This window comes from Poecilia mexicana, unplaced genomic scaffold (genome assembly GCF_051168715.1).
Source record: "Poecilia mexicana isolate PSO_F unplaced genomic scaffold, ASM5116871v1 scaffold_6, whole genome shotgun sequence".
Classification (NCBI taxonomy): Eukaryota; Metazoa; Chordata; class Actinopteri; order Cyprinodontiformes; family Poeciliidae; genus Poecilia; species Poecilia mexicana.
In genome coordinates, this window is record NW_028263375.1 from 14,337,618 (window position 1) to 14,357,308 (window position 19,691).

The 19,691-nt window shown below is 40.2% G+C and overlaps 1 protein-coding gene across 1 annotated transcript in view; it reads left to right on the plus strand.

Annotated features, from left to right (window-relative positions):
• Positions 1–19,691, plus strand: part of ptprq (protein tyrosine phosphatase receptor type Q) — a 47,913-nt gene that overhangs the window by 23,083 nt on the left and 5,139 nt on the right. The window contains exons 31-50 of the mRNA XM_088006727.1: positions 33–140; positions 353–634; positions 1,461–1,742; positions 5,196–5,516; positions 5,822–6,097; positions 6,199–6,350; positions 6,637–6,778; positions 9,871–10,146; positions 10,232–10,600; positions 12,572–12,681; positions 12,879–13,065; positions 13,151–13,389; positions 14,472–14,541; positions 14,805–14,963; positions 15,094–15,385; positions 15,493–15,566; positions 15,909–16,008; positions 16,135–16,263; positions 18,982–19,008; positions 19,185–19,266. Coding sequence (XP_087862853.1) covers positions 33–140; positions 353–634; positions 1,461–1,742; positions 5,196–5,516; positions 5,822–6,097; positions 6,199–6,350; positions 6,637–6,778; positions 9,871–10,146; positions 10,232–10,600; positions 12,572–12,681; positions 12,879–13,065; positions 13,151–13,389; positions 14,472–14,541; positions 14,805–14,963; positions 15,094–15,385; positions 15,493–15,566; positions 15,909–16,008; positions 16,135–16,263; positions 18,982–19,008; positions 19,185–19,266 — 3,677 coding nt within the window. The remainder of the gene's footprint in view (positions 1–32; positions 141–352; positions 635–1,460; positions 1,743–5,195; positions 5,517–5,821; positions 6,098–6,198; positions 6,351–6,636; positions 6,779–9,870; positions 10,147–10,231; positions 10,601–12,571; positions 12,682–12,878; positions 13,066–13,150; positions 13,390–14,471; positions 14,542–14,804; positions 14,964–15,093; positions 15,386–15,492; positions 15,567–15,908; positions 16,009–16,134; positions 16,264–18,981; positions 19,009–19,184; positions 19,267–19,691) is intronic.

Sequence of the window (19,691 nt, forward strand, 5' to 3'; positions counted from 1 at the left end):
TTTTTCTTTTTTTTGTCTGGTTTGATGTGTAGATCTGGACAAGTACACGGGCTACAAGCTACGTGTAGCTGCATCTACAGCTGTGGGAGAGAGCACTCTGTCAGAGGAGGATGATGTTTTTGTTTTTACTTTAGAGGATGGTATGAAATAATCATACATACACAATATCTATCTAATTTTCACTGTTGAAAAAGTTATTAAGCTATTGCAGTTAAAAAAAAAAAAAAAAGAAAAAATATTTTCCTTCTCAAAATTTCAAGGATATTAAGTGCCTGGATTCTGTGTTTGTCATTTTATCTAAAGGGAAACTTTAAATCCTCTCTGGGTAATATGCTGCCCATCTTTTTCTCAGAGCCCGACTCCCCTCCTGAAAATCTCTCAGTGGTTGAAACGAGCCCCTCTACAGCCTCTCTGACCTGGTCGGCCCCAGAGAAAGCGAATGGAGTAATCCAGTACTATGAGGTCTTTTATGAAAACGACTCCTACTTTGCAGTGATGAACACCACTTCAAACAGAGTCACTCTGACAGGTTTAAAGCCGTTCTCGTTTTACAACGTGTCTGTAAGGGCATACACTCGCTACGGCAACGGCAACCAAACTTCCGAAACGTTGAACCTGCTGTCTGGAGAAGATGGTGTGTTGAAGGATGTACAGTAGTATTTAAGCCTCTTGACCCTGGCCATGATTTGTCATGTTATAACTTGCAACTCAAATGTGTATTATTTGGATATGATTTGACAGAAAACAAAAAACAAAATAGTAGAAAAAGCAGAAAATGTACGTATGTCGATTCTTCTTTGCAAAGTTCTTCAGGCTCAGTCCGATTGGATAAACATCTATGCAAATCTATGTTATGTCTTGCACTAGATTTGAAATCTCGGCTTTGACTGGGCCACAATAATGGGTGCGCGTGGGTGCTCAAAGTCTGGCCCGTGGGCCATTTGCAGCCCAATGGAGAGTTTTTTTATGGCCCGTAATTGCAACTTTAAAATGGTACAAATCTGAACTGGCATTACAGGCAGTTAAAGCCGATGGACACCTGTCGGGGCAAGAGTTTCACTGATAAATACATCTTAGAATGGAAAATGTTTGTCTTTCATTAAACCCGTTTTTGTTGTCATTTTAATTCCCTAGTACCCAAACAATAAGTTATATCTGGAAACCAGATTCTTCTGTCACCATCATTACGTTCAGCTCAGTCACTTTGATCCATGTGGCAAAAAAAATAAATAAATGTTTCTGTCTTTGCCTTTTCTTTTCCACTGTTCCAAGAAAAAGAAAATATAAACTATGCTCTCTACTGTCACATGCAATCCCAATAAATGACATTGAGATTTGTGGTTGTAACATGACAAAATGTGGAAAGGTTTAAAATATACAATCCCTGCATGGCAGTTTTCACAAATACACACATGGAAGAACAACTAGAAACTATACCAGACTCTGTATCCCCTCTGCAGTTCCAGGCAGTCCTCCATATGGACTTTCCTACGAGTCAATCAGCCCCAGTGAGGTGAATGTGTCGTGGTACGCTCCTCTGCATCCAAACGGCGTTGTTACTCACTACAGCCTGGAGCTCTGGAACTCCACCCATCACCTGAACCTCACCTCACCGACCAACTCCCTCCACATCACCCACCTGAGGAAGTACGCTCAGTACCGCATTGCGGTTCAAGCACACACTCGAGCAGGGCCAGGAAACTACAGCAGCGAGCCACTCAACATCACCACACTCGAGGATGGTGAGAGCGATGGGCAAGGGGACTGGCATTGAGAAAAGGGGAGGGCTTGGGTTCACTTTCAGGTCCTTGTGAGATGACGTCTTCTCTGATCAAATCAGACGTTCTTGCAAGCGTGCGTCTCTGTGCTTCAGCTAACGCTAATGATGTCACATCCCAGGTTTCTCAGCCTACAAGAAACCCGGATGTCTCATCCGGACTCATTGTTGCAACAAGAGGAACAAACTAAACTAACAGTTTTTGCATTTCAGGAGACTGTTCCATTCCTCTCTTGGCATTTTCCTTGGAGCAGCCACAGCTTTCTTCCTTGCACCCTTGCCAAATCTTTGAGAAGTTGATCCACCTAACTTTTCAGTTGTTTGTTGTGCAACACTGGAAAGTTTTTCTCCTGCATCTCAGCTCCAGGCACCCCCCCTCAGTTCCTCCAAGCCAGGAAGTTGTCTGACTATGAGGTAGAGCTGTCATGGGAGCCACCACTCAATGCCAACTCAGAAATACTCTACTACATAGTCAGAGTTTGGTGAGTCTAGAAAACATAATTACTCATTTTATTTAAAAGTGAGAAATTGGTAAGAAAGAGATTGACAGTGTGGTGTGAGTTGTTTTTTTTTTTTTCCTTTATTAGGAATGAAACTGCTGAGACTTGGCAGAATGTGACAGGGACGTCTGTGGTTATTAATGTGGACTCTGAGAGTCGCTACAACGCCTCTGTCTCCAGCTGGACCAGACTGGGAGACGGAGGAGTGCTGATCTATATCAGCTTCACCACCACAGAAGCAGGTACCGCACACTGTGACAGCTGGCTTTATTCGCTGCCTCGCATACAAAATGAACTTTTCTTTGTGCATTTTCTGCATAGTGTTGAGTCAGTCTCCTGTCTCGTCTTTCAGAGCCATTTGACCCGCCACAGAATGTGACGGTTGTAAATGTGACCGCTTCCTCTGTCACCTTGATGTGGCAACCACCGACCGAACCAAATGGAATCATTGTGCACTACACCATTTACTACACCGATAACAGCACTGTGACAGAAAAGGTAAGTCACAAGTTTTAAGGCTTTGGGTAGGGTAGCTTAAATTTACAGTTCTCCCTGCTCAGCACTTGGTTGCTGTACGGTTGTGATGAATTGCTTTTCTTATGTTTTCCCAAATATCTTCTTTTTTTCTTTTTTCAGCATTTTGACTTTGTAGGAAAAGCTGCAAGAGGTCATGGAAATACCTGCCTTGCATTAAGTAGTTTTACACATGTTCTCTAATAGACCCACACAAAGAAGTCCACAATTGTGGAAGTAAAAGAACGGCGATATTTAATTTTCAAGTGTAATGCTGAATTTGTCTTCAGCCTTCCTGGTTCAGTACTTTGTAGAACTACATTTTAGTGCTACTACATCTGCAGGCCATCATGACACACGGCTATGTATTGGTCTGAATCGTCGCACTGTAACTCTCGCAGTACGTTTAGCTTCGCTCTCCTGCTGGTGGATGAACCTTCTGCCTAATTTCAAGTTTTTTGCAATCTATAAAATACTTTGCCCTGTTTTAGCTCCTCAGATAAGTTTAATCCTCTTACCTGTCCCTCCAGAAGAAATCCTAACATTTATCTTAGTCTGTTAGGTTTTTTTCTGGACAGCCATTTCTTTATTAGATATACAGTTGTGCCATACGGCTTCTTCAGAGTTTAGCATGCTCCTCACTGATCTTGAACAAATCTCTGAGGCTTTCATAAACTTATACTGAGTTTAAATTACACATGTTGACTCTTATTTACAGTAGCAGTGATGGACATGTGTCATTACCTTCACCGTATACATTTTATACCAAAACACTGCTCTAATGTCTTCTTTTCAGCTTTTGATCCATGACTCCAGAAAGAAATCCATCTCATTTTAGGAGGGATGACAAATTCAGCTGAGTCTTGTGTCGATCAATACCTTTCTTGTTTATTTCTCACACGTCTCTGTACACAGACTACTTTGTGCAAATGTGGAAAAACCTGACTCAGTTTGTGGAAATAACTATTTTTTTCCCCACAGAGAGTTCGAGTGTCAGACTTACCACCCCGTTACCTCCCCGACTCGCCCTTCATCTACACCCTGACTCGACTGATAGGAGGCAGCAACTACACCCTATGGATGACGTCGAGCACCGTACAGGGTGACGGAGGGGTCCAGTCAGAACCTATAAACCTGCTCTTACCAGAAGACGGTCAGTCAGAAACACAAACAAACCACAGTCTGCATATATCTCCATAGAATTATATATATAAAAAAAATATCAAAATACCTATTGTATTTTCCATTTAAGGCTAGAAAATATGAGTAATAATTCATAGCACTTCTGGAGGGCAAGTCTGCACTCTTTTTTTTTCACATCTTCTCTTACCTTGAAATAAAATTACATAAAAACTCTGCAATAAAGAGACTTCCAGGCAGGCAGTAACAGGAGATAACTGTCAGTACGTTGGACTGTCTGGCTGTGACACAATGGCATTTTATGCGTGATAAAAAAAAGAAAAAGTGAGGGATTAAAAAACTAAAAATAAGGAGTAACTTTGGAAGAAACAGAGAACTGAGAAGCTTTTTGAACATTTATGTTGTTTTGTGCTGCCAAAGTAGTGTTTCCATGGTGAATGAAATTGGCTATATTTCTATTCAACATTTAATTTTTTTTTTTTGTCTTTGTGTAGTAAAAATAAAATTATTCTCTAGGTTTTTATGTGATTTTGGGAAAAATGGTGCAGACTGCCACCAGACTTTGTAGAAAACAGATTTTGCTGCCTCTTTGTAATGTTGACATTTTGTTTTTGAAGTATTCTCTGTCTCCGTATGTTCATACTGACCCTGTATCTCTGCCTGTGCTCCAGTTGCTCCACTATCAGCCAAACATCGGACCTCCAGGGCAACTTGTCCCTCCTGCACAGCCAAGCCCAGCAGGGGCTCACTCACCGGGTCATAGATTCCTTATAACCATGTTTTTTAATGATTATCTAGAGCTTTGATATCCGCTTGATTTCCCCTTTGTTTACCTCTTTTCTACTCTGTGTATGATAAAGTCTTTCCAAAGGAGCTGAGAAGAACAGGATGAGTATTTCTTTTTATCTTTCCTTCTTACTTCTCTAAATTTTCAGTGTGCAACTTTTACTTCAAAGTCTCCCTTGTGCATTTCACATTGCGCTGTTGATATTATGCAGTAGCTGTTATCTGTTCAACTCTGCTGTATTTCTGTAATGTTAATGCAAATTTCAATTGTTCTGATAAATGTAAATGAAATTATGACCACTAACTTGAAATAATACTTTACATGACGCCCTAACTGGTTGGCTGTTTATTTCCAATGAACTGTTGTACTGTGTTTTAATGGTGGACACCTTCATGATAATAAATTCTCCTTAATTTTGTTTGGTGTTTTAAGCAGCGTTCAGTAAAGGTAACACCGTCTTACCTGTTTCCTTTTGCAGTGCCAAGTGACCCGGTCTCAAACCTGACAGCTCAGATCTTCAGCTCCACGATCATCATTGTGAGCTGGGATCCTCCCTCCGAGCCAAACGGCCGTCCCTACTACATCCTCACCTTGCAGGAGGCTGGCATATTCCCAAACATGAGCAGCACAGGCACCGTGGCTGTGAACAAGACCATCAAGCAAACCACCACCGACAATGTTTTCCTGTTTACCAGACTGAGGAAGTATTTTCCATATATACTGACTGTTACTCCAGCAACGGGAGCTGGTCCTGCCTACAATCAAACCAGCACCATGTACCTGAGAACAGATGAGGACAGTGAGTGTATTTATTTTTTTTATGATTTCAACATCCAAATTTACTATGCTGCATTCTCATCCGTGGAACTCATTATGGTCTGTCAAGCTGGTACAGTGGAAACCAGAACTTCACACAGTTCACTACAGTTGTCATGATTTTAATCATTTACATTTATGCACTAGTTTGAGCTGGTTGGTCACATGGCATTCAAATAAAATGCAATATAATTTGTGGTTTTAATAACAAAACATCACATAAGCAACACTATGCTATACACGGACACACAGACAGCAGCACTGATGATTGTATGTTTCTCTCTTTAGTTCCCAGTTCTCCTCCATTGCTGTTGTCAACTAGAAACCTTTCTTCCTCCTCCATCGCTGTGGTGTGGCAACGCCCTCTGGAGGCTAATGGAGAAATAACAGAGTACACCCTCACTCTGTCTGGACCTGGGGGCACAAACACAACGCAGGTCCCCGACACATCTGTCATCCTCACTAAGCTAGCGTCGTTTACGGCTTACAACCTCACCATCGTAGCCTCAACGCGTAAAGGCGCAGGGCCCAGCCTGCTTGTGCAGCTTCACACCGATGAAGCCGGTCAGTTAGAAAGCAGATCCCAAAGATTTGAAGTTAAGTTAATCATTTTCTATTTTGATTTTTTTTTTTCTGTGCTGTGTCTTCCTAATTCTTCCCTCCAGGTCCTTCCTCCCCTCCCCGTAACTTGACTATATACTACCACACAGCCGTTTCCGTGTGGTTGACCTGGGAGCCTCCTCTGGAGCCTAATGGAGTGGTGATAAAGTACGGATTCCGGATCCGAGACCTCATCACACAAACCGTCACACATCGGGTACTGTTAATTTCACACACTGAAAGCTCCTTCACAATAACAACAGTACACACACAGCCCAACACACACACGCATACGCACGCACACTGCACAGAACCACTCAGGAAGAATGCACACGTACGTGGGGTAATTTCACACTCCATGTATTGCTTTGCGGTAATATTATCCTTAAACGCACGCGTGCATTTCTGTGCTGATGCACTGATCTTATCCACTCCATCAGTGAATCTGGATATCTTAATCTTGTATGTGTGTTTTATTTGGCTGTTTGCTGGAACAAATGCAGAATTCCTCTGGTTCGTCGACCACAGAGCATCTGTCAGGCTTCAGGCCTCACAGCTCCTATGAGATCAGTGTGTACAGTTACACCAGAGTGGGCCATGGGAATCAATTCAGCAGCCCTGTGACCTTCACAACCAATGAGTCAGGTAAAACACACACTGGGGAAAGTCACACAGATCCACGTTCCTTTAGTGTGAAAGGTATTTAAGTCACGTTTGCTTTAAAAAAAAAAGACATCTTGGGGCAAATAGGATTTTAGCAATAAAAACTGTTTTATTTCAGTTTGTTTACAAGACACCTTATTTTACCTGTAACCTTAAGGGGGAGGATGGGGCGATCCTTATCTATTGTCACTTTCTTTGAAGTGCATTTGCAGGTTGTGCAGTAAAGATCCAATATGGTAATCTCAAACTGGAAAAAAATTTAAGAGAGACTGTTTTTTTCTCCTGAAAGATCTAAGTAACAATTTTTGTAAACTGGTTGCAACTGAGGCATTTATAATTAATGTTTTAATCTTGATCGAAGTGTTGGAAAAAATAATTTGTGTATATATATATATATATATATATATATATATATATATATATATATATATATATATATATATATATACACACAAATTATTTTTTCCACACTCCATGTGTGGAGTATATATATATATATATTTCCATTTCCTTACTCTATAAAACACAGATGTCTGTTTTCTTGTGGCCCCTCTTCAAAATGGGAAAGCTCCAAGAACCTTATTTCTAAGTGAGGCAAACTTGATCATAAATCTGCAAAAAACTAAGCTTGCCTAAACTTGTCTATACATAAATATAAAATCGGTGACTTCAAAAACTTAAAATAACTGGAACAGTGTCAAGCAAGGCTGGGTGAGAACCTTTTTTAATCTTTTCAACATGCACAGTGAGGAGGATGGCAAAATAAATAATAACAATAATAAAAAATCTTCAAAGCTCACTGTTTGAGAACTGCAAAGTGTTGCAGTAGAAACCTGCTTCTGTAGTCAACAACAAACGGCTTCTGTAATTTTAATGCCAGAAGAAAGTGGAGCCCTTCCTCCGGGTCAGGGTCTGCTTTAAGTGGAGGAGTTGAAATATCTGCCTTGATCCTTGACGTTAAGGTACAGCGGGAGATGGTTAGACAGATTGGAACCTTATCTGCAGTAATTGGAGTGCAGATGTGATCTGTTAAGGTGGAAAAAAAAACTGCTGAAAAAGAGCAAAGTTTCATTTTATCTGTCTTTCTACATTCTACCCTTCAAAAACAGTGAATCCTCGGATGGATAGACAAAGCATTTAAACGTTATTTTTTGAAGTTGATTTGCATTACTTAGATTTTCTAATTAGTTAAATGCAACTTTATGTTTCCCTTTAGTTTAAATATGGTATGAGAGAAGGGCCTGTGTCTCTTACTCACTCTTCTAAATGAAAAAGACAAGAGAGCATGGAATTCATGTAAGGCAGATGAGTGTTGATTTTCATAAGTCACAAAATGGCAACAAGAAAACGACTAGCCTAAACTTTTCTGTATCTGCAATCAGAATAGAAATGCAAAATTCAAAAGAACTGTAACTGTGGGAAATAAGGTTTACATTGTGATCATGCACAAAGAGGAAGATTACACGTAGGAAAACAAAAACGGAGCTTTAATGTTGGTGTAGCTGTGGAAAAATACTACTGCAATAAAATATGTATTCATCCAAACTTTTAAAACACATTTTCTGAGGGTTCAAATCGATGTGAAGTTTTGTATGTGAATTTTGTGTCTATGTGACTGATAAGAAATGCGTCTAAAGGGTCAGCAAAAAAAAAAAAAAAGAAGAAGAAAGAACTTACTTCCAGCGGTTACCTGTTCAATAGGTCTGAGTCAGCTCTACAATGCATGCAATGCCATGGAGGCTCATAAAGTTTATAGGCGGAAAATGCTTCAAAAAGTTTCTCTCATACAGACGAGATAAAGTGTTTGCTCAAAGTGCAAAGAAACATTTGAGGTCTGAGTCCACCAAAAAATTTGCACTTCTGTGACTTTGGACTCTCAGTAGCTGCTATTTGAAACGCTCTGATCCTCTCCGCTTTTTCAACCTGCGAGTAATCTGACACCTTCCACTATATGAAAATTGGTTTTATTAAAAGAAGTCTGGTCGAAAAGTGTAATATTGGCTCTTCTGATGAGGAGATAAAAGTGGTATCCAAAAATAGCTGAAAGTACCTGGCATTCACTGTAACTGGAAAAAGTTTAGTTGTTAGTAACAAGCTTCTGTTTTTTAGGACAATGTGTAAGATTGGGGAAAAAAAAAATCCTTGACAATTGTGGAACTTTTTTTTCTCATAAAAATGTAATTATTCTCAGCAAAAAAAAAAAAAAAACCTGAGTCTTGTGACATTTATTAATTTTGTGTATGCAGAGCTGATGGGTAGTGGGGGCTGATGATGACAGCCTATCCCGGCTGTCACTGTGAGCAGTGAACACCCAGGGAAGATTACAAATCCATCACAGGGCCAAACGTAGATACACACAATACAAACACGGTTTCTTGCTGTACAGTAAATCAGGAGTCACGTATTTTGTGCTTTAAAAATGATTCATACCATTCAGCCTTTGATAACAACAGACTTCATTTAACTGGTTTAGAGATAACATCTAAGAATTTAAAAGATTCTTGTATGCTGTAGGTGTTAACCTACTAAGATGTAAAGGTCCAGCTAAATTTACTGGTCGGGGAGGAAGACATTGGTCAAAGAAGAACCCTGAAGTTTTTATCTGCAATATATATGGCAACATGTGGAAACGTGCTGGGCCTTTGAAAGTTTTTGAAGGAAGACACTGCAAAGAAGGATGTTTGTGGAACTGGAGATAAAAATTAGAAGAATCTTGAGAAAACCAGGCTACATAACCCAGAGTCCATCATTGTTGTGTAACTGTAGGAAAAAAAAAACATGAATTACATGAAAATATTCAAGGATATTAAAAGCTAATAATTTTGGTGCTACTACAAAATGAACCAAAAAAATATACTGAAGAAGTTGCAATCAATTAAAAAAATTTTTTATGTTTAACATAATTATTGTTTAGGTTAGTTCATAATAATTACTTAATAGTGAAGCAAATCTGCAAGTAGACAATTACTCTTTCAAAACTTAACCGATGCAGAAATGTGGTTGAACTAAATATAGCTACTACAAAGAGTTGAAATTAAATTTGGCCTCTTGCTCTCTTCTGCACCTGCCTGTAGTCTCTGATGCTGTAGGGAATCTATCCTGCTCAGGATTGAGCTGGGATTCTGTCGAACTGTCCTGGGAAGTTCCAGCCAACCCAAACGGACAGATCCTGTTTTACGAGATCACAGCGGAGGTCGACGTGCAAACCTTTACCCACCAGGCCTACGCACCGCAGTACAAGGTGACCGGGCTGTCACCAGACCAAGAGTACGCATTCACTGTAGCTGCGGTAAACTCTGCAGGACCAGGAGACGGCCTGAACTGCACAGCATTCACCCTTTCTGAATCAGGTTAGCCACGTTAACTGTTTCGATCTTCACAAAAATAGCATGTTTGTTTTGTATTTGAAACTAACTCCTCCTTGCCTCCTGACAGTTCCAACCGCTCCTCGCTTCCTGTCCATCTCTGAGGTCACCGCAACCAATGTGACACTTCGGTGGGCAGTGCCGGTCTCCGTTCCTGGCCTGCTGAAAGAGTACCATGTTGTGGCTCAGCTGATTTCGGCTGTTTGCGAACCAAACACACAGGGTGCCGTCCTGCCAACCCCAGAGGACAGCATGGCCTTGCACTGCGTGGAGGACAATTTTAATGTGTCAGTGAATGCCTCAGATGGTGCCGAAGAAGCCAGTGTCATCCTCCAGTCCCTGGCTAAATACAGATACTATCGCTTCAAAGTGGCCGCTGTGACCAACGCTGGACCTGGAGAATATGCAGAGTGGATTTATGCACAGACCCTGGCTGGAAGTAAGAACACAAACTATTGATGTGACCTTTATGTGTTGTCTAATTAGACTTGGTAGCCATACAAGGCGTCATGTAACATTTGACTAATACATTTTGGATTTGCACACAGACAGATATAGAGAATGTACAACTCTATATAAAAATGTGAAGAAAAACAAATTCAATCAGTAGGATTTTTCTCCCTTCATAAGTTCACGCCTGAAAGTCTTAAAGTGGTGTAGCATAATGCTTTCCAACAGGTTATTAAAAATAATCCTGCAGGGACGCATCTTCATATTACTCTTAAGCTGCCCTTATTCACCAGGCTTAATATTAAAGCTATTATTACATCAATCTGTGTATCTAATTTTAAATCTCCATGGTGATATTGTACCGCTGAGCTCCGATCTTTATCAACATAATTGTGCAGGAAAAGAATGCGTGGTTTTCAAAACTTATCACAAATAAAAGTTTGAAGCATGTTTTGTGCATTCGCATTTAATCTCAATCAAATTAGATGGAATCTTACCACAAACTCTCAACTGGTTTTAAGTCTGGAGACTGGATAGAGCAGGAATGAGCAGGAATGATATGCACATTTAAAAAAAATAAAATAAAATAAAATAAAAAACACAAAATGTCAATAACTGAGAGCATAAAGGTGGGTCTTTGCTACAAGCCAGTGTCCTGTAGATTCTTTGTAGCCCCTCTGACCTTACCTGGAGTGATAAATCAGTTTCCATTTTTAGACATCCATTGTGTCTTTAATTCCAGGTCAAATACCTGTTTGCATAGAAGTGCCAGATCTACAAGGATAAAGAACTCGAAGTTGCAAATTAATAAATACTACTAAAATATCCCTGCACATTTCCCTATAGCTCAAAATGACAGGTTTTTCACTCCTAAATCATTAATACATACTTACACATCAGGGTTTTTGAAAAAAAAAAAAAAAAATAAATAACATAATAAATCATAAATCTAAAGAGACACTTTGTCCAGTATTTCAGTCTGTCCAATTTTTGTTTAAGTCTGACTGGTTTCTTTTTTTTTCTCCTGAAGAAAATGAAATGACATCAGACTTTTCAACCCTCAAAGGGTTCTCGAAGGCTATTTGAAAAAACAAACAAACATTCTCACAGTATGATACTTCCACTTTAATATTTCACTATCGATAATGTTTGTTCAACGAGATGTGCATTGTTTGTTTTTTCTTAAAATGTGCATGCAGGCAAAAAGTGACATTTTGGTCTGTCCCCTACATAGCCTGGGGTAAAATTCAAACAGGACTTCCTTATTGCTTTATTTTTGCAATGACTTTCTTTATGCTGCTCTTCCAAAAAAAAAAGGCAATATTTGAGGAGTGCCTGAATAATAGTTGTCCTGTCAATAGATTTTCTGCTCTTCTCAGTTTTGGATCTCTGCAGCTCTGATTAATGGTCTCCTTACCTGGCCTACCAGTTTTGGATGAGAAGCAGTTTTGATGGATTTGCAGTTTCACTATTTTCATTTTCAGATGATGGATTGAACAATAGTCAGACGTTCAAAGCTTTGGATGCTGCTTTACACCTAAAACGGTGTGCTCTTTTCCTTCCTCTTTACTGTTATGTACTTCTTTATTTTGGTCTATCATTTAAAATCCCAGAAGTTTGTGGTAATTACATTAGAGAGTTATCAGTACTTTTCCAAGGCTTGCAGTGGTTAGAATACCATGATTTAGTTGTCTTGTTTTGGCAAACACATTCCGTGTCACAACCGGTATTACCATAATGACTTTACTACCTAATATATACTTTCAGAATTAAATAACGTACCTCCCCTAAAGGCACCAAGGCAAGTAAAAAAAGTCTGCAGTTTGCTTACTTGGAATCCAATAAATGACCTCAATTTCTTTGATTTTGTTTTGTCCTGTGTGATTAATGTGTTTCCAGGCTTATATGGAGCCACAGCATTTCAGAAAATCACATATTTTTGCTTTTCTCCTCTCCTTAGATCCTGATGCTCCTCCTCGTGACCTAAAAGTGACCCCAACCTCCACCAGCCTCCGGATTTCGTGGGAGGTTCCGGCTGTTCTCTCGGGACCAACTTCATATCTTGTGCAGGTTGCCTTCCTGAGCCATAACCTCTGTAAAAATCAAAACATGTACCTAGTTAATAATAAATTATGTTACTTGGAAAGACAACTATTGGCTTTCCTTGGTCAGAGTTTTAAAGCATCAAATGAAGCACCGATTATTGTGTTGTGCATCGAATGACAATTAATTTATAATAATCATCATGAACTTTGTTGTTACCTCAGGTGGATGGTCCTGGTGTGAACATCTCAATAGTTCGGGTCCCAGGAGAGTTGACAACAGTCTTTGTGACAAACCTAACAGCTTTCAACCTTTATGCCGTGACTGTCACCGCCTTCACTGGTTCGGTAGAGGATGCCGGCAGTGACGGGAAAGCCGTCGGGCCTATTGTCTTCCAGACACTGGAGGAAGGTACAGGAGTAAAACCTTATCATTATTTTTTACCTTATTTCTCTGCTATTACATAATGCCTTATTATTTTTTTTTTTTTGTACAGAGCCGAAAGACCCTCCCAAAAATGTGACAGTCTCTGCTGTCCCAGAGAGAGTGAACCTGGTCAGGGTGAGCTTCAGTCCCCCCGAAGAGCCTAATGGAAACATCACTGCCTATTACGTCTTTGTGTATGAGAAGGACCAGCTGGTGAAAAACATGAGTCTCGATAAAATCCACGGAGAACCAAACATGCTGTTTGCTTTCGTTGAAGGCCTTAAAGGAGGGCACACCTACAGCATACAGGTGAGGGAAAACCTCATCTCATTTACCAGGGAGACTGGGGGAGATTTTTTTTTTTTTTTTTTCTGGAGCAATTTTGTTACTTTTGTATTGCTTAAATCTTTTAACAGACTTCTTACATGTTTTTCGTAAATGTCTTCATAGTGTGATTGATTGTGATTTTTCATGAGACTGATGCTTTGGTCTCCTGTGAAACCATTACTCCAGAGCAAACGAAACCAGACTGTAGTTGGCAAATGAATACTGGAACAAAGGCCTTCATTTTTAGAGATATTTCCTGTTGTCTGATGAAAATAAAACAACCTGGCTATAATGACCTGCGACTGCCATGACAGTTGAGGCAGCATTATGCTGTGGAGTTGCTATGCTGGAGAAGGAACTGGTGTACTCAATAAAACAAGTCCGCCAGCAAAAAACATTATTTGGAAATATTAATGTAGCCATCTTTTGAAGACATTAATAAGTAAATCTCTGCTGCATTCTCTCTCCCATTAATATGTCAATTCTAACTGACCTAAAACAAGAGAAGTTTGTTCTGATTTTGCTTTAGACAGTAAGAAAAAAAACTGTATGTGTCTCTTTTTTTTATCCAGTGTGGGTATACTTCTGGTCTCAATTGCATTTTGTGCAGTAACCTTTGTGAATCAAGTCCACAACCGAAGCAAATGGCAAGTCCAAAAAATAAATAGAAGCGGTTGGATTTCCTCATGAATTCCCTCCTGAGTGTCTTGTGTTGGGTATGGGATTAAAAGCTGTTCAATCGGTCACAGTGCTGTTTTCTGATGTGTGGAGACATGTTGGTTTTTATCTGACAGCGGGGAGACAATGATCAAAAGTTTTCTTTTTTTGTCCTCAATACAGCAGAACTCTTTCATTCTTCTTCCAGACCATGGTGTGTTTCCGACAGTGAAAGTGCATGTCATGGATCTGGACACACGCTTTCATGAAGCAGCAAAAACCCAAAAATCATGTTTTCCACTTCCTTAAACCTTTTGGGGGCTTAACTTAGAAATGGTTTGACACCTTTCTGTGCTCATCCCCTCTCTGCTGTCTTCCCTGATTTCATGTGTCTGTTCTGTTTGTAGATTGCAGCAAGAAACGGGGCGGGCAGGAGCCCACTCAGTCCACAGGTCCAGATAACTACAGGGATTAAAGGTACAAGCCCCCGTAGAACAGTGTGCTCACCGGTGTGTCTTTTCTTTTCGTTGCAGTGATTTAGCAAAATTATCTTGCAGAGTTGTAGCTTTAGAGCAGGTGTTCTGGGGTAGGCACATTATGACACCATTAATGTGACATTAGCTGTGTAATGAAGGCGATTTCCATGTTATGTATTTCATCTTTTGCTGTAACAGGTAAAACCTCACACACGCAATATTTCCCCAGATAACTGTGTGTGTGTGCGCGTGTGTGTGTTTTAGCCCCATCCAAGCCAACCCAAAGACCCCAAGCAGTGCTGGGCCAAGGAGGGGTTGCCATGGTAACCCACAGGAGCATAACCATCCACATGCCTGCCTGTTTCTATAGTGACGACAACGGACCAATCGCAAAAATCCAGGTCATCGTGGCCGAGTCAGGGGGTATGACAGTAATCACTTTTTAGTTAAATACACTTGAATTTCTCCTTTTTTTGTAGTTATTATTAGAGCACACCACCTTGCCCACAAAAAGCCCACACTCATGCATTCTCCAACTTTTATTCTGTCACAGTGAGGGACAGTGAGAACCTGACCAATTGGAGGGGAGCCTATTTTCACCGTCCTGCTCCTTACCTCACTGACGCGGGGTTCCCCAACCCCACCTGCTTAGCGAGGGACAGGGCAGCAGGTGCGGATGTGCTCGTCGGAGGCGGTCGCAGTGTGTCTGGAGATGACCCGTCGCTGCTGAGGCACAACCACACCATCACAGAAACCTACATGATTGGAGAGAACAACAGCTGCATGGGACAGAACGACACAGATCTTTTCTGCAACGGACCTCTGAAGCCCAACACCGTCTACGTGTGAGTGTGCTGGAAGCATTCCGAGCAATGAAATGTTTTTAAAAATTGACATAGGTTTTGAAAGAATAAAAAGCTCCTGTTGTTCTGCTGCTGTTTTATGAAACCAGGTTTAAATTCAGAGCCACGAACACCAAGGGCCAATACACGGACTCTGATTTCTCCGAGTATATCAGAACTGCAGGTAGGTCTTCAAGAAAAGACCAAGCAATAATTACTCATCTTAGAAAGAACTGAACTTACTGTGCAAAAAATTAAAATGAGCCCTCATTTATTTAGAGTTTGCCTCTAATACCATAATAAAGGAGCCAAAGTCCAAAAGCAAACTTTAAATGACTTTCTTGAACATGATTGAAGTTGCATATCGTATTTTCAGTTCACCGTGAAATAAAGAGGTTCACATACTTCATTAAAAGCACAACATTGTGATGGAATTCATTCTGATGCTGAGGGAATGTAAAGTTCTGATAATAAGTGTCCTTGCTTGTTGTTAGGTTGCTTTAATGCTTTCTCTCTCACTTTGCAGCGGACGGACTACTGACCAAAGAGGAACAAATCATCCTGGGTGTTTTGCTGTCATTCTTTCTGGCTGTGCTCCTCATCCTCCTTATCTGTTGCTCAGTCAAGTGAGAGCAATCAAAATCATATGAAACAAATCTGTATAATATCACCACCGCACAATTTGAACATGTCAGTTTTTTTTTGTTTTTTTTCCAGTGATGGTAACTGCTCAGTCGATGTTTTGTTTCCAGGATCCATCAGCGTAAGAAAGAGGGCGGGACTTATTCACCCAGGGAGGCAGAGATCATAGAGACAAAGTGCAAATTAGATCAACTGATTGCTGTAGCAGATATGGAGCTGAAACAAGAAAAGCTCAATCGGTAAGCCTTTGTTGGTTTTAATATAGAACCATCACTTTGCCAATTTGTGTGGAAGCAGACTGTTCAGCTTTAGACTTGATTTAGCTATGCAAGACAAGATTCCAAATCTATGCGAACAAGGTGAAAACCCTCTTTGCTGCTGCCAACTTGATGTGCAACTCCTGTCAGCGCAGGATCATCTGGCGGTGTTGAGTTTGTTCAAAAAATAGACACAGTAGCTGCAGCGGCAACAAGACACAACACAGCATTGTGGCTTTGTAATTTCCCTTCCCCTCAGTTCTCTGCAGAACAGAGAAATCATTCTGTCTCCTTTATTCCAGGCCCCTGCTACAAAACAGGAATCCAACTTTTCAGCTTCTTTTCTTTGCTTGCAGAGAACAAATTGCCCCACATCTTGGTAGAGAACCCCCACTAACAAACATGGAAAATTAATCAGTAAAGTTACTATATATATATATATATATATATATATATATATATATATATATATATATATATATATATATATATATATATATATATATATATATATCTTTTTAAATCAATGACTTTCTGAATCTAAAGCTTCAAAACCTTGCACGTTGGCACTCATGTCCTCCAAAGCCATCAGGAAAGTCAATAAAGATTTTCTATTGCAAACATTTCTATAAAGCCTTACAGTAGAGTATTACTGTGGAAAATAATTTCTTCCTGCAAAAGGCTCCAGCTGTATTTCAGTGTGATTTATGAGCTGTCCCACATGCGTTCATGTGGAGGCATGTCCACAGATTTTCAATTATGCCCAGGTCAGATGAAAAGGCAAAGCCTACAGTGGGATTTTTATTCCACTGCAGAAGCTCTTTTATCTTCTGTTACCTCCCATGCGTTGGTTTTGGCTTCCAGAGTTTTCTGTTATTTATTGAATGTGTCCTGTGAAATATTCCTATGTCAAAGGAACCAAAAGAACATTTATCAGTCTCGCTGCACTTTGCCATTTTTAATGTTCTACCTTATTCTGCATAGATTTGCTCATCAGGCCAAATATGTTTATTTTCACATTACTGGATTTGGCTTGAGTGTATTTCTTTTTGTTGTTAAGGAGCTGTATTTTTTTTTGACCCATTAATGAAAGTCATACATACCTTTGTAATATTTGATCAGTATGTCAGCACTTGCACATTACCTTAACTTAACCCAGCAAATCTTTGGCTTTGATTTGCATCTCTTTCTATTCTTTAAGAACGTTGTAACTGTTGTCACCTCACCTCAAAACACCCATATCCAGATTTCATTTATTACTTGGGAGTAGTTCAGGACATTTATTTTAATTCACTCACAAAGTGACATGTTGTTATTACTACAGAGTCATAAAGTCAGAACTTTCTTTTCTTCTGTGTTGATGGTTTACTTTGGCAGACGCCCCCTGATTAAATGTTTGCAGGCTAAATCAAATATACAAACAGAAGCATATTTTTCCTGCGTTTTTGTGTCGGCAGTCGGAGCGAGTTCATCGACCTGTAAATTTGATACTGGCTCACTTCAAATGAGACCTGAAATGATTATTTCTAGCAGCGAGTCTAAAAGCCTCCTGAACTTCCCTCTTTTTAATTTTTTCTCAGAATCGTCTTTTATCTTTACGAGCAGAGGGACGATCGCAGGCGACTCATCTGCCTGCTAAAACATTTAGAATGACAGCTCATCCTCTACACGGACTGTTCACTCACTTTTCATACTACAGGCATTTCACTGTAGTCATTTGGGCAGCGTCTCTCGTCTCCTCCTCTCTGATATGACCAGAATATCATCCCGGCTCTGACAGCACAGTGAGAGCTGTTTAAACACGACTTGTCTCGCAGTTAAAGTAACACACCTTTCCTTGTCACTTCCCAACTCTCCTTCAGCGCAGACGTTTACATCCACTCACACAAGCTGTCTTTCTCTCACTGAACATTTGTCTCCCACCAGGTATTCTTCCTTCTTCTTTAGGCGGAAAGAGATTTATGTCATCCAGTAAGTTGGGTGTTTAGTGTGTGTGTGTGTGTGCGTGTGTGTGTGTGTGTGAGGCTCATTTTGACATGTTTGCATGTTGTATTCTTGTTTTTTTTTCTCTCTTAATTCCTCATAAAGTATGTTTGATTGTGTGTGTGTGTGTGTGTGTGTGTGTGTGCGTGTGTGTGTGTGTGCGTGTGTGTGTGTGATGTCATCATGTTGCCTATTAAGGCTTGCGTCAAACCCTCCATCTGTGCAGTTTTAGAAAAGCTTTTGTGGAGGCTGATAGTTCAATGAATCAGTGACATCAGTGTTTTACCAACTGCCTGCATGCTTTCCTCCATCCCTAGTAGAGGGATGAACAGCTTTGCTGAAGCTCCTCTCCGTAAAACCGTTTTAATTTGTTTATGCAGCCTCAAATCGCTTGGAAGACAGGGGGCATAAACAGTAAGCTTCATCAACTGTCGAAGATCTGAGTAGATCCCACAGGAAAAGACCTGCTCACTTTTCATGTAACCAATCGTCATTGTCATTAAGATGAAAATCGAGGCATGCATCAGTGTTGTGTGGATTTGATAAAAAAAAAAAAAAAAAATGGTTTAACCCTCTTTTCTAAACGGGGTTTTCTAAACACATATCTCGGTGTACTTTCTGCTGCGAAGATTAGTTAAATTTTTATGGACAGCGATGCCAAAGTGTGGGCTGCGATCATTGCATTAATTTGTTTATTTTGCTTCTATTTTCGTCCAGGCTGCTCAGCTACAGGAAGTCGCTCAAGTAAGTCATCTTTTATAAATGATGCGAGCATGCACGCAGCAGCTGCTGGAGGAATCAGCATGTTCTGCATGGCTCCGCGCCTCTCATAACCTAAAATAAGTTGACAAAGAATGGCGCATTGTTGACTCTGTCTGTCGCTCGCAGTCAGTGCATTTCTCTCCCGTCGTCTCTGTCAGGCCTGTCAACAAGAAATCCTTCCTGCAGCACGTAGAAGATCTGTGTGCCAACGACAACGCAAAGTTCCAGGAGGAGTTTTCGGTAAATGTTTGGCTAAAACCTAGAAAGGCCCGAGCCCTGCATATGTAGCACCTTGCAAAAGTGTTCATAAATCTTGGACTTGGCCTCATTTATTCATGTTTCTGCCACATATTTATAGGTGTTTAATTTGGATTTTATGATACAATAACACAGAGTAGTACATGCATAAGCCATCATGCAAAGCATGATTTCCAAAATGACTTCGAATACAGAAAATACAAACAGAATTGCTGATGGGACTCTTTTGCCAAACCGTGAAAAACGGGTATACATGAGAAAATATTTTGAAGGGAAAAGATTTTGGATTTTCACATAATGTTGCTTTCCAACCCTGCATGAATGTTTGTGCTTCCTTCTCTTCCCAGAGTAGCAACAAAACCCCAAACCCATAAATCTTACCCGACTGCACAAAACCTCTGAAGCTC